The sequence below is a fragment of the Polypterus senegalus genome, chromosome 2, assembly GCF_016835505.1.
Source record: "Polypterus senegalus isolate Bchr_013 chromosome 2, ASM1683550v1, whole genome shotgun sequence".
NCBI classification, from domain to species: domain Eukaryota; kingdom Metazoa; phylum Chordata; class Cladistia; order Polypteriformes; family Polypteridae; genus Polypterus; species Polypterus senegalus.
Window position 1 is genome coordinate 106334963 of NC_053155.1, and position 15559 is coordinate 106350521.

General features: G+C 38.4%; 1 protein-coding gene across 1 annotated transcript in view; it reads right to left on the reverse strand.

Moving 5' to 3' along the window:
* Positions 1-15559, reverse strand: part of LOC120523230 (ubiquitin carboxyl-terminal hydrolase 35-like) — a 75931-nt gene that overhangs the window by 55638 nt on the left and 4734 nt on the right. The window contains exon 2 of the mRNA XM_039744323.1: positions 14603-15294. Within this exon, the coding sequence (XP_039600257.1) occupies positions 14603-15287 (685 nt within the window). The 5' untranslated portion in view covers positions 15288-15294. The remainder of the gene's footprint in view (positions 1-14602; positions 15295-15559) is intronic.

The following is a 15559-nucleotide window of genomic DNA, read 5'->3' on the forward strand; positions in this document are numbered from 1 at the left end:
AATTTCCTCCTTTTTAGAATTATGGAGGTGGCAGCCTTAACAATGGGTATATCTACTTTTTGAAAGTTATCCTTGAGCATTGTTTAGGTTTTCATGTGCCTCACTGATTTTACTTTTCAGATTCAGATTTCAAGGTACTCAGTCCAACACAGACATTTAAAAATGATGACTCCAAGTGTCTAAACTCGGTTCTTCAAATAAAAAAAAAACAAAATTCATTTTTAATTCACTAAACAAGTCAATTTCCTGAATTTTAGCATAACAGAATATTTCAGCCTGTTTTTGGTCTCCAATTTAACAAAATTAGTTGAGTTCTTTATAAAACACAGTTTAAACACTGTACTTTGTGCACCGGCCACATACTTTGCTCAACTGCTGACTGCCAAAATCAGCAGCTGCATGTTCCATGCAAGAGCAACTGCAACTGCAACAGGAAGGCGACACCCCTAGCATGTGAGATTAACAAAACATTAAAAATGAAAAAAACAAATAAGGTACAATTATAAAATAGTAATTTTAAAAATAAACTGAATATTGCTTATGAAATATGTGTGGGGAATTGTGTGTGCCTTGCGGTAGGCTGGTGCCCTGCCCGGGATTTGTTCCTGCCTTGCACCCTGTGCTGGCTGGGATTGACTCCAGCTGTCCCCCGTGATCCTGTGTTAGGATATAGTGGGTTGGAGAAAATGAATGTGTGTGGGATACCCATAATCCTGTGCCATATACGAGTATGAATTCCTAAAGGGAGCATCTCAAAAAAATATATATATATTGTAACAAAGGCGCTATATAGGCGCCTGACCCGACACAGATGGACACGGTGGCACGTATAAAAACACAAAGACTTTATTTTTCTTCACCCGTGGGCGCACGTCTTCCCCGTGACCCACAGGCAATACACAGTCCCAAATACCACAGACCGAAACCACAACACCCTTTTCCTCCTCTACCGCCACTCCTCCTCAAGCTTCGTCTCCTCCCTCCCAACTCTGGCCTTTCGAGTGGTGGTGGTGGCTGGCCCTTTTTATAACCCACCCGGAAGTGATCCAGGTGTTTGACCACCTGGTCCTAACTGCACCTCCGGGTGGGGCTGAAGATTCGTCCAGCCAGGCTACTGAGTCCATGCAGCTCCCACTAGTGGCTATCCGAGCCCCCAACCAGGCTGTGGAGGACTCCATCTCCCATGGAGCCCTGCGGGTGGTTGGGGAATCACCGTCAGCCATGGAGGCTGCCACCAAGCGTCCCGGGGGAGGTACTGGACTGCCCAGGGTGGTTCCCCCGGAACATAAGCAGTAGGGGCATTCCTGCCGGGCATGGGACCCGACTGTCCTTCACAATATATATATTTATATATACAGTATATATATATATAAGCAATTTTCTTGGATGGCTGAAAATGTTTGCATAGTACTACACATATACAGAATATACATTTACATATATTTATATGTATAGTACTATACAAACATTTTCAACCATCCAAGAAAATTGCTTTTAAAACTAGTTACCTATGACAAAAAGGGTTTATTTTGCCTGTTAAAATACTATTGAAAATTAGAATAAAACACACATACATTTTCAAAACAAGTCAGTACGTTGTGTGACCTCTTTCAAAATGCAAAACTGAAGCAATTCATTTTGATACACTGTTATATAATTTTTCAAGTCTTTTCAAGCTTTATTCAGGATTTACCACAATTCTGCTTTTGACTTTTGCTGTTTTCTTGTTCTCTTCCCTGGTCAAGGTGACCAGTCTGATACTATTAGTATTTTGTCAGAGGGGGACATTTTTGTACACTGGGTCATTCCATTTCTTGCTTAGGAAAAGAAACATGTAAATATTATATTTAAAACCCAGCAGATGAATAGGGAATAGGCACCCATTGTCTTCACTGAGGCGAGAAGTTAAAGGCAAATTTTCTGGGTTATCCTGTAACTGATTATTGTGATGGCTGTCTACAGGATATCGGTATTTACTGTCTTGCAAAAGAATCACCGCTTTGAAGTTTTAACTGCTTAAACATACAAACAATATAACATTATGATAAAAGAACTGCTCCTTCCTTGGAAAATGTTTGTATTTACCTGACGTGGAAATTAACATGTCTGAGAATATTGGTTTCTAATTAGCTGTGTACTCATTGATAGTTGGTAACAATACATTTTGTTAACTTGTGTTTTCATTTTTTGTTAAACCCAGGAAATTTAGATGTACCATTGTTTAATCCGATTGTCCAGAACCGATAATGGCAGGGACTGAAGGAGATTTAAACTTCTGGGCAGGAACAGGCAAAGAGAGGGACGGTTCACTGAGAACGCTGCCAAGACACTCGGACAGAGCACAGGTGCTCATAGGCAGACGAAGGTACGTAGTTGGCACGACTTGAGGCACAAGGAAGGCAACACTTACTTCAAGGGAGGAATAGACAGCTCCACAAGGAGACGCCAGTTGTGCGTCCAGCAAGAAAGGAAAGCCGCATGAAAGGACCGAGCAAAGCTGGCAGACGAGAGATGAGGCGTGCCTAGATCACAGCAACACAAAGAGCTCAGAGTGGAAAAAAAAGGAACGACGAAGGGACACTGACAGGCATTCAACAATTTGACACAACTTCTGTTGGGAAACGAGTGTCCGATGAACAGATTGCATCAGAGTGCAACGATTAAGTGTTGGGGTAACACAGTGCGCAAATTGGACTCTGCACCACTAAAGGCTGTATCCTCCAATTCTTGTTTTTAATGGACTTTTAGAGAGTGGACTGTGTGCTTTGCTTTCTAAAAAGAAATCTTGTTCCTGATATTGTTAGATTTTGTTTATGTTCATTTATCTTTTTAATGTACTTGTTATTGTCTTGTGAAATAGAAGTTACTGTTGCTTTTCCTGAAATTACTGTTGTGTCTTTCATTTCCCAATTCAAAGAACCCTATGTGCTATTTTCTGTAAATCTCAAGAGTTCCCAGTCTCTTAATAAAACTGGGTGGCGTAGTCGGATATTTTAATGGTGTCTAAGTTAGATTACTTGTAAGTGGGACCAGACACCTGTCACAATTTCATCTGCTGACTCCGTATCAAAGGAGATGTTAGTTGTGTTTGCTCAGTGTTTGTGGACATTATCTTGCTGAAATATAACTTTTTTTCCCCCCAGTAAGTCATTTTTCAGAAGGTTAGATTAAAGTCAATCTTTACTTTTCAGCAAATATCATTCCTTCAGTTTTGACCAGATCCTTTATACTGCTAACTGAACACTGTATCTCCCCAGGCCACTTACCTTCACATAAGGCTGGCAAGAAGTATCAGTGAGTTTCTTGCCAACTCTACTCCTAACATTCCTTTAAGTTTTGTGAGCCACAAATTTCAAATGTAGACTCATTGCTCTGTAAGACTTTCTATAGCTGGTCATCACTTAATTCTGGTTTTTCTGTCACTGATTGTCTTTTAAGGTCTCTTCTGCTTGTTGATTTTGTATAACAATGCTTTCTTAGCTACAGTACATCATCTCCTATAAGACCATTTCTCTTAACAATTTTCTTTGCATGATTGATGTTTATACTTTGATGCTGCCTTAACAAGAGTTTCACTGCATTTCCTTCTGTTCCTATAGAAAGTGTACTTTAAATACTGTTCATCATATGCATACTGTGTTTTGTGGCAGCTTGAACAATACGTTTTAAAAATCCAGTACAATGTGCTATTGGTTACTGGCTATAGTCTTGTTGATACAAAGGCATTATTTCATTTCTGCCAAATTGTGTTAGCTTAGTCATTTCCAAATCTCTCCTTGAGTTACCATAATAATTGTGTTTACTATCCAAAACTCCTTTTATTGCTTAAATTGCATCACTGGCACACTTGTTTCTGATAATCACTGAATCGATAATTTGAATCAGACATGCCACTCATGGAAATTTTTACTTGTGTTTACTCTAACATTATATTCTGTTTTCACAAGCAATTAAAATCTTACTGGTTAAATAACTAGAATTAGAAATTGGGTGGCCTAAAACTATTGCAGAGTGCTTGTGTGATAAAAAAGCAATGAATTTTAAACTGTAAAATCTACAAACACGAATAAGGGGCTCCTGAAAATGAATAACATATACAATACCAGTTACGCACAGGTTAGCACATTTTTAACTAAGAATGGGGTTACTCAAACAGAGCTACACACATGAAACGATATATTTGTCTTATATTAAAGGGATACTTAACTCAATTCAAATCCAAAGAGTGAAAAAATGTGAACCTCTGGTAGTCTCATGCAGCGCTGCTGACATATGTAAGTTCTGCAAAGCATCCTTGTTAACTTTTAGAATACTGTGGAAAATATTTGCCCATTTCTGATTTCTTGTTTTACAGAAAATTGTTGAAACTAATAATCTGATTGTGGAGTCCTTACTGTTCCACTTGCTTCCCGTTCGGAGATTATGGCTCTCAAGGTGGTTCTGTGGAGTCCCAGAGCCTTAAATGGCTTTGTTGCCCTTTCCCAACTGCTAGATATCAACAACATTGACCTCCTTAGGAATTCCAATTGATTGTGGCATCAAATGCTTGTCGATTCTTTGTGCTGGCAAGCCGAGTCTGATGGTAAATGTCAAAACAATGGAGGCCTATGTTGAACAGAGTTGACTGTAATGAAGACTGGCTGTGTTTAGTCTGTTGAGTTGTCACTTTAGCTGGCGTTTCTTAACTGGAGGCAATTACTTTTTCACACAGTGTCAGTTTGTGTTTTGTTTTTTGTTCGTTAGATAAGTAACTTAAAAAACGTGTCATTTGTTCATTCGCATGCCAATTTTCTAATATTACATTTTGGCTGAAGAACAGGACATTTAGTGTCATTGAGGCATGGGGTATTTTTTTCACAGCACTTTAACTTCAATTCATCTCCATTAATTTAACTGTGATATTTAAAATATTTTGTTAACCTTTTCATTGTTTGGATATGAACCTTCTTGCTTCTGAAAGCTCTGGGCAACATCTTTGAAATTATATTTTTTTATTCAGAAAATATTTGAACATTAACATTAAAAACACCCGTGTATTTTGTACAAGTAGCATTCTCCAGTAAAACAACACTTGATTATTTTAAATTCCTTTTCTCATGCAAATTCTTATAATAGTCAAATTGCTTTACAAATACTATTTCCTATGTGCCAACAACAATGCAATCAAAATGTGCAGAAGTGGAAAAAATAAAATAAGTACAAAGATCTGGTTTTTTTGAGCTTAGAAATTTTTAAACCAAACATTTTCTGAGTCTCAAAAGCCTTTTAAAACATCATAGTGAAATAAGTGGAGATTAATGGAGAATGAACTAAACAAAAGAACTTGGAATGCATAGGCACTGACTGCGCTGCCATGTGAAAGCATCTATCATCTAAATTAGAGATACACATTCTTTACTTTCCGGAGTCAAAAATGAGCATCGCCTTAAGCCAGTTAAGCTGACTCTGGCTTACTCTACTGAAAAGGCTGTAGTTATAAGTTATAGCCAATGTTTATATAAATACCTAATGTTGCAGTATACTACTGTAAAAACAAAGCGCACTTACAAAAAAATAGTGGCATGGTGGCACTGTGGCTGCCTCGCAGTTAGGAGACCCAGGTTCGCTTCCCGGGTCCTCCCTGCGTGGAGTTCTCCGCGTGTCTGCGTGAGTTTCCTCCCACAGTCCAAAGACATGCAAGGTTAGGTGCATTGGCGATCCTAAATTGTTCCTAGTGTGTGCAGTGTGTGTGTGTGTGCCCTGCGATGGGCTGGCGCCCTGCCCGGGTTTTGTTCCTGCCTTGCACCCTGTGCTGGCTGGGATTGGCTACAGCAGACCCCCGTGACCCTGTATTAGGATATAGCGGTTTGGATAATGACTGACTGAGTAATTTGAGAAAAAAGAAGCTAATCTGAAGGCTGTTGGAAAGCTGTTTGTTTTCTATGTAAGGAGATATAAATTCCGCAGCTTCACACAAAAATAGTAATTTTTTTTAAAGGTTTTTATTAACTTCTGTGACCTGAACATAAAAGTGACGAGACAAGTGCAAACAAATACTAATTGTGATGCATAACTACTAATAGGGACAAATGAAGTTGTTTAAATTGCCTTTGTATTTCTATTTTAGTAGTTATTTCTCTTAGAAAAACATTGATTTATATTATCTACGTTGGTCATAAATGCAAGCTGTGGTGTAGCCATGAATTCTCAATCAGCATCCCAGTGCCATCCAAACAGGCTGTACAGACAATGTGGGCTGGGGCTGTGAATTCCTAACAGCACTATTCCAGTAACAAGATTTACATTTGCATATTTTAGCAGATGCTTTTATCTAAAGTGACTTAAAAAGACGTCAACATAATTGAATAAACATCAATTTAATTTGGAAACTGTTTTGAAATACGTGTTGTAAGTGTTACTATGATCATTCAGGGCTTTCTTTCACTATACCAATTTAATTTCTAATTTATAATCATCTCAGGAGTCTGGGAAGCTGGAGCCTATGCTGGCAGCACTGGCCGCAAAGTGAGAACCAGTCACCTGTAGACAGTCAGAGACTTCCTTTCTTATAAAGTAGAAATAAGTCTACAGTAAATCAAAGAAGTCAAAGACACTGTAAGACCAAAAAATAAAATTCTATTTACATGACTAGTATTAATACACATAACAGTTTTACAGTTTTTTATCTGTTGCTTGGATTTTTTAATAATTTACATTTTTCTTATAATCATAGTGCAGCCATGCTGCAGAGGTTATTTCCATGAAATGGAAACTGGTTAACATATTTCTGCTAAACTGTGACTAAACAACTTTTACCTACTTTTTTTATTCGCAGATACACTCTGACCCTCATTTAACACTCTTGACTCAATATAAATATATAATATGTGCCCTTAAGTCAACATTATTCACACACAGTGCATTGGGCCTAAGGACCATCACAATCATGCTCCCCACACTCGGTGATTTGGCCAAGTTCCCTAACTTTCTGTTTGACTCAGGCAACTGAGGGGTCCCATGGGGTACTATGGGCTGTTGCCAACCCATGCTTTGTAATTGTCATTTCTGTACATCATCTTGAGGGTACTGAAGAAGAACCTTTTAAGGCCTGATGCCTTTTCCAGTGCCAGTCTTCTTAAGTCAACTTTTATGACCTGCAAGAGGTATAGTGAACTTATTCAACCCTAAGGACAAATAGGTAACATTTTCTGATATTTCCAGTTCAGTAAATAAAAAAGAAATGCTGTTTGAAAGCAATATTAAAAAATAAAAATTCTAACATTTTTATAACAGTGCCAAAAGAATTTATGAATACCAATGTTGTTTGTGATGTTTTTATTTAAACAAACTCTGTTATAAACTTTTTAAATCACGTTTGTAAGCACATAGTTTTGTTAGGATTATGACACTTGCTGTTGTGAAATTTAGATTTGCATTAGTATATTGAGATTACTAACTTACTCAAAAGTAATATTTAAAGGACAAGTCATTTTCAAGTTTCAAATGTCATAAAGTACTGTTTGCTCAATTTTCCAATTCTTTCCATGCATGTTTTATATTTGTCCCAGCCCTGAAGCTAACCTTTGTGAAATCAAACTTGTCAAATGAGGATTGGCGTGATTCATTTGTTTTCTGAATTCCTGTAATCATCCTTTGTTTTGTTGTTTACGTCATATAAACGGTCAGACATTGTTATTTCTTATGTGTGTATAAGCTGAGCAGGACTGATGTAGACTGCAGTAATTACTCATTGCTAGAAACTGCATCTCATTCACTCCTGTAATATGTGCATTGAATGTGTTTTTTCTGACATTTATCACATTTGTGTTGTTCCAACAATTAACATTACTTTAATTTCAAAAAACCAACTAACAATAGAAAAAGTGTGTTTCTGATTCATTTTCAGCAATGGTCTTACCAACTCCACCCCTTAATTATGTGCTTCCGTTAACGCATTACACATCTTATCATTAAGAGACACTTGTCTAATGATTCAGTTAACAAGCCAAATCACATGAATATCAATCCAAGTTTTGAAACGCTAACTAAATAAAGCTTATTTTAGTTCCTTAGACGTGTAGACTAACAACAGGTACCGAGATAGCCACTTGGTTTCAGCCTTGCATGCTCGACTGTAGTGCCAGTGTAGGTGGCACGATCTTCAGGTTTCATTCCATATCCCAACGACACACAGGTTATATATAATAATCCCATAAATGTAAAGTGTGGATGTGTGCAGGTTAGTCACAGTGCAGGCAGGATAGACACTTGTTCTCCACAACCCTGGCCTGGATCACTACGCATGACATTACAAGTTAAAAACATTGCAGCTCACAGCTGATTGGCTACATTATTGCACTCTCATATTAATCATGTATTTTTATTTATAACTACCTTTATAGTTAGAGAAAACCAACAATATTAAAAGTCTTTTTGGCTTGAAAGAGCAGCAGGATTTCCTTACTTTATTAAAATTCATCCAAATACAGTGGTGTGAAAAACTATTTGCCCCCTTCCTGATTTCTTATTCTTTTGCATGTTTGTCACACAAAATGTTTCTGATCATCAAACACATTTAACCATTAGTCAAATATAACACTAGTAAACACAAAATGCAGTTTTTAAATGATGTTTTTTATTATTTAGGAAGAAAAAAAATCCAAACCTACATGGCCCTGTGTGAAAAAGTAATTGCCCCCTTGTTCAAAAATAACCTAACTGAGGTGTATCACACCTGAGTTCAATTTCCGTAGCCACCCCCTGGCCTGATTACTGCCACACCTGTTTCAATCAAGAAATCACTTAAATAGGAGCTGCCTGACACAGAGAAGTAGACCAAAAGCACCTCAAAAGCTAGACATCATGCCAAGATCCAAAGAAATTCAGGAACAAATGAGAACAGAAGTAATTGAGATCTATCAGTCTGGTAAAGGTTATAAAGCCATTTCTAAAGCTTTGGGACTCCAGCGAACCACAGTGAGAGCCATTATCCACAAATGGCAAAAACATGGAACAGTGGTGAACCTTCCCAGGAGTGGCCGGCCGACCAAAATTACCCCAAGAGCGCAGAGACGACTCATCTGAGAGGTCACAAAAGACCCCAGGACAATGTCTAAAGAACTGCAGGCCTCAATTAAGGTCAGTGTTCATGACTCCACCATAAGAAAGAGACTGGGCAAAAACGGCCTGCATGGCAGATTTCCAAGACGCAAACCACTGTTAAGCAAAAAGAACATTAGGGCTCGTCTCAATTTTGCTAAGAAACATCTCAATGATTGCCAAGACTTTTGGGAAAATACCTTGTGGACTGATGAGACAAAAGTTGAACTTTTGGAAGGCAAATGTCCCGTTACATCTGGCGTAAAAGGAACACAGCATTTCAGAAAAAGAACATCATACCAACAGTAAAATATGGTGGTGGTAGTGTGATGGTCTGGGGTTGTTTTGCTGCTTCAGGACCTGGAAGGCTTGCTGTGATAGATGGAACCATGAATTCTACTGTCTACCAGAAAATCCTGAAGGAGAATGTCCGGCCATCTGTTCGTCAACTCAAGCTGAAGCGATCTTGGGTGCTGCAACAGGACAATGACCCAAAACACACCAGCATATCCACCTCTGAATGGCTGAAGAAAAACAAAATGAAGACTTGGAGTAGCCTAGTCAAAGTCCTGATCTGAATCCAATTGAGATGCTATGGCATGACCTTAAAAAGGCGGTTCATGCTAGAAAACCCTCAAATAAAGCTGAATTACAACAATTCTGCAAAGATGAGTGGGCCAAAATTCTTCCAGAGCACTGTAAAAGACTCATTGCAAGTTATCGCAAACGCTTGATTGCAGTTATTGCTGCTAAGGGTGGCCCAACCAGTTATTAGGTTCAGGGGGCAATTACTTTTTCACACAGGGCCATGTAGGTTTGGATTTTTTTCTCCCTAAATAATAAAAAACATCATTTAAAAACTGCATGTTGTGTTTACTTGTGTTATATTTGACTAATGGTTAAATGTGTTTGATGATCAGAAACATTTTGTGTGACAAACATGCAAAAGAATAAGAAATCAGGAAGGGGGCAAATAGTTTTTCACACCACTGTATATAGACTTAGCAAATAGGATTGAGACTTCAAGCAGTTTATTGTCATAAAATAACAAAGAAAACATGGGTTTTGAATAAAGAAAACTAAATAAAAACCATAAAAGTAAACAAATACATGAGCTATGCAGCTAAATATCACTGTTTCTTATGCTTATACAAATACTTATTACTAGAATTAAAAGTCAATATATCTAAATTTCCAATAAGTTACTTTCTATTATTGATGGCACGTTTGCATGTTATCTGCAGGCTATGGTACTGATTTTTGTTTTTTTTTAACCTTATAATTCCAAGCCCTGTTGACAACCTGTGGCTCAAAACATTTTGGATGTTAAAAAGAAGTCCTTTATTTGTTTCCCTTGCTCTTCACTTTGTGTTGTAACTCTGAGGACTCTGAACTTTCTTATCCTGTTTGGACTGACCACACTGGACTGCGTCATCTGCACATGCCAATTTCTTCTATGACATTACACTGGCTTGGCATTGCAAATTTGGAACTGTATCTTATTTGGGGGGACTTCTACATGTAGCCATTAGTATGTGCATGTATATTCTGATATTTGTAAAGTGTATACATTTATACAGAGACATTTTTGTTTTCTTAGGTTGCAACTGAGTTTCCTGGAGACTTGTTGTCAATACCAATACAATATATTGCTATTACTTAATTGTATAACTGATATATTTTTGTCCTCTTTTTATGGCTTTTTAGACACAAAATCTACTTCTTCCTTTTTATTTTGTGTACTCATTAGAGGAGGTTTTATGAGGAAGGCTATTCATTGGCTATTTAATACACTGCTTACAGAAGTGGCTTTAAGACCACTGGCATTAACAATACTTGAGACCTAGCCAGTGGAACTGAACTACCATCACCATGGGGTGTTATACCCCATTCAGAATAACTTTAAATTGCACAGTAACCCAGTCTAGTAGGTTGCATCAGGGTGACCCTGTGCACTGTACTTACCCCCCTGCTATTCTCTATTAATGTAACCAATGGGACAAATGAAGTGTCATGTTGGGCAATTTTTTAATGAGTGGCAGGAAAATAATCAAAGTCATTAGCGGGCTTGTTGCACAAAAATCAAATGTATCTTTCACTACAGTACTAGGACAAAATCAAACTAGTAGTTATGTCTCTGCAATTTTGTTCTTTGTTATGTGAGAGCTAAATAACCTATGATGATCTTTCCTTTGTTCAGCTATTTGGATGCTCTCTTTTATAGTGCAATCATGTGAACATCACTTGTCATGCACATATCAGTTATGTGCCATGTCCATATCCACAAAATGTCAAGACCCATAATTTTAATGCATGAAAAATACCAGCGCCCATAGAAAAAATAGACAGAAAATGGAGATATGATAATATTACTGGAAGAACAGTGAAATATTAAGAAATAAAAAATTAAAACAATTAGAATAAAACAAAAATGAACAAATGTTATTGATGATGTGTTCCAGCCAACTATGTGTAACTGACATGGGGTTTCCTAGTCTTTTAACCAGGAGCTGGAATTAAGGACAGCAGGGACACCTGACTCCAGAAAACGAAGAGAGAAAGAGAAAGAGTGGGCTGGGAGTACAGCCCAAGATATTCCAAAGGCTAACTCCACAATGAACCTGGAAACAGTTGCTGGTGGGAACCTAAATCCCATTCCAGCCATAAGGCCCTTGAATGTTTAATTGTTAAGTTGGAATTAGACAGAACTTATACATTTCACTGGGCAATGGATCATGATGCACACAAACAAGAAGGATTACAACATTAATATAGCTTGAATTGTATTTTGATTTTACAATGTACATTTTCATAATAACATTGGATAACTATGCCTCTCATAGATCCTAACATTCTTATTATTTATAAAAGTAGCCCTTATCTCATCTGATTGCAAATATAGTATAGCTGCAACTCCAGAGAAACTAATAATTAAAAACTGATAAAAACTAAACAAAAGTGCCAACTACTTTTAATTATACAGGAAGGCTTTAATAAAAAAAACAGCATAAAAAAGCCAGAATCCCATCAGATACACTGAATTTTACCTACCCATAAGAGATAAAGAGAAAAGTGTTAGCAAATGTTGCACTATCAATATTTCATTTTTTTTTGTGTATTTTCTTTTATTAGTTGCATAATTTACAGTGGACTTATTGAAGAGCTACAATCTATATATATAATTTACTCAGGCAAGACAACCATGGAAAGCACGCCGGAAGGGGCATGGATTCACTAAGCCGCAGACAAGTGAGACGCCCATGGTGCACACAAAAGGAACCATGCCCACCAACTCTAAGACCATTGGATATGACAACAACTCGCAGAACCACGCCCACCAACTTGGGTGCGACGACACAGGAAAAACGGCGTCATTTATGTTCGTCTGTCGTAGAGTCCACATGCAGCTCTGAGCCACATTGACTGTTCATAGAGGCATGTTTCTCGCGGAAGTGAATCGCTATATGCAGCGTGTAAAACAGTTTCAGAGGGGTATCCCATGGGATCCTTAAAACAATCCTTTAAAACTGAGGTTAAAACACAATGAAGGAAGCAGTCTTTAAAAACCAATAAGCCCTGTGCCTCTGTTTCATTACCGTATCACCTGCTTCACCAATGCAGGCCCTGCAACAGTCGAGACACTCTCTCGGCAACTGACCTTCTCTGTGCCTGACCGGTTCACACAGAGGCACCACACGACGCGGCAGGACTATCTAAGAGGAGGCATGTTTGTCACGGATGTAAATCGCTGTATGCGGCGTGTAAAACGGTTTGTTTGTCACGGATGTGAATCGTTGTATGCAGCGTGTAAAACATGGGGTTTCCCATGGTCTTAGACTCGGTGGCCAGGTCTCTGTCAGTTGCTCTTGCGACCGGGCACATGACCAGGCAGTGTGTATGCTTCGAGTGCGAGGGTGGACGCGACAGGACCGTCTAAGAAAAATCATGTATCGCTGTATGCAGTGTGTAAAACAGTTCGTTTGTCACAGATGTGAGTCGCTGTATGCGGCGTGTAGAGCAGTTTGCGAGGGGTATCCCATGGTCTTACAGTTGGTAGGCGAGTCTCTGTTAGTTGCTCTTGCGAGCGGGCACATGACCAGGCAGTGTGTGTGCTTCGAGAGCGTTGGTGGACGCGACAGCACCATCTAAGAAGATTCATATTTGTTGCAGATGTAAATCGCTGTATGCAGTGTGTAAAACAATTTGTCGCGAATGTGAATCGCAGTATGCAGCGTGTAAAACGCTGTATTGTATGTTGCCCTCTCCAGAGTTACATCTTTTCATTCACCTACAGTCGTATACACAATGAAGTAAGCAGTCTTTAAAAATCGAGTTTTCGGTTACGACGCACGGCCGCATGCACCATAGCAAACTGTTTTACACGCTACATACAGCAATTCGCATCCGTGACAAACATGCGTCTTCTTAGATGCTCCTGCACTTTGTACACACCGCCCTCCCACCTCACTACCACCGTGATCGGGTGTCTTGGTTGATTATATATAGAAAGGCAGCCAAAACCGCACAGAGCAGTGAAAAGTCTACGTGAGTCACAGCTGCATCTGGACTGTGCAAAAACGAGAACGAGTCGAGTGACGAGTTGGAGGTGGGAACATGAGCAGGCAGTGCATACTGAACGAGAAATCAGCAGACTAGCATGAGTGGACGTCCTTCTCCTCTCCTCCCGTTCCACCCTCCGCGCCTGAGCGCCGCACAGACGATTGTGTGTTGGTTCGTTCCATGCATTGTTACAATGTTGCTTTTCTTGCCGATTTATTACATTTCCGATTTTGCAAATGTTAATTTTCTCCCTGTGCTTAAAAATCATTAAAAAACTGGCCTGATTATGCGGCGTATAGTACGCCACGGGTTGGCTAGTATTTAAAATTTTCCTTCCAGCTGAATGACTGCAGAATTACTGCCACAATTTACCCATCTAAAAAGAGGATTTTTACAGCTGGCATTCACACCAAACAACTTGGCCATATATAGTTTTAGTATGCTAGTATACTTTGGTTTCTTATTCAAGAATACGCTAGGCTAATGTTAACATCAATGTTCAAAAATTTTAAACCCAGTTATATTCGAATAAATTGTTTACTTTAAAAAATAAAATTAGCTTAACAAGTCTGACCTTCTGAAATCGGCCATCTGATAATTCTTCTCCAAACTTATTCAACTTATTGGCTCCAGCGATCACAAATTCTCTCGAAATGTCTCTCCCTTTAGTTCTATTTGTTCCAATCATCAATCCAGTTTTGAACTCAATTTTCAAACTAACATTTTTAATAATGTGGCCACTAATTCTTTACTGATCTACTTTACTGATCTTTACTGATTTATTATCCATTCTATATTGAATATACTACACTGTTTAGTTTATACGTACTGTTAGATAATGTATAATACACCTCACAAATATAAATTGGTATGTATAGTTATCATGGAAGTGCTTCATAGTACCTTCAGTGAAAGGCATCTTATAAAATAAAAACTGAAAGCTTGTTCCATTTAATTGTCTTACCTTCAGGAGATGAAATTACAATAAAGAGTTCCTTTAGTGAAGGAAGAATGATGGCCATGTTCATTCTCCACACACACTGCAACATTCCACTAGTTTTGGTTACTTGTTCTACAAACTCAAGGATTTCATCATTCTCTTCACCTTCACAATGAAATTTTCTGATGCTTTGTATGAGTTGCTGACAGAAGACAGACTGCAAATTTCCACCAGGAATGCACTGGGGGTACAGATTTAGTAATTTGCTAAGCATAGCACATAATTTGGGCCCTGGTCTCTCACATATGATCCTGAGAACTTCAATTTGCAATGTGTGGAAAAGTTCCATGGATGACGGTCTGTCCACCATATACTGCAATGCCACTTGGATGTATTCAAAAATCTCGTCACTTCTTTTCATGATAGGTCCGTAACCTTCTTGGAGGAGGTCTAGAGCAAATCTTGTATTGAAAAACTCTTCAAACTCTAGTGGATGGTGATGAGCATAGGCCTCAAGAACCTCCTTTCCAACATCCTTTTTGAACTTGGAATCACCCAAGAAAAACAGCTTTGTGCAGACTTCAAACATGGCCAAGCACTGAGTTCTCGCCAAAGGATGTGGTGCCGATTCTATCACCTGCAGAATCATGTTATGCTTCACAGCTTTTGAATGTGAGGACACCATTACTGCTTCAAGAATTCTATCCATTTTTTTTCTGTAAAAACAAAACACAATCGATAGCTGAAATAGGAAGATTATACGGTATTATATTTAAGGTGGACAAAAAATATTAAGCATAGGGGAATTACCAAAAAATGTCTGACAATACTGAAATACACTGCATTATAACTTGCAGTTTCATCTGCTGGCTCATACCTCAATGAAAAGTTACACCACCTTCTTAGTAAAGTGTTCACAGTTCAATGCAAGAAATTTCTGACAAGGACAGGACATGTTTTGATAATGCGTGATGACAGAAT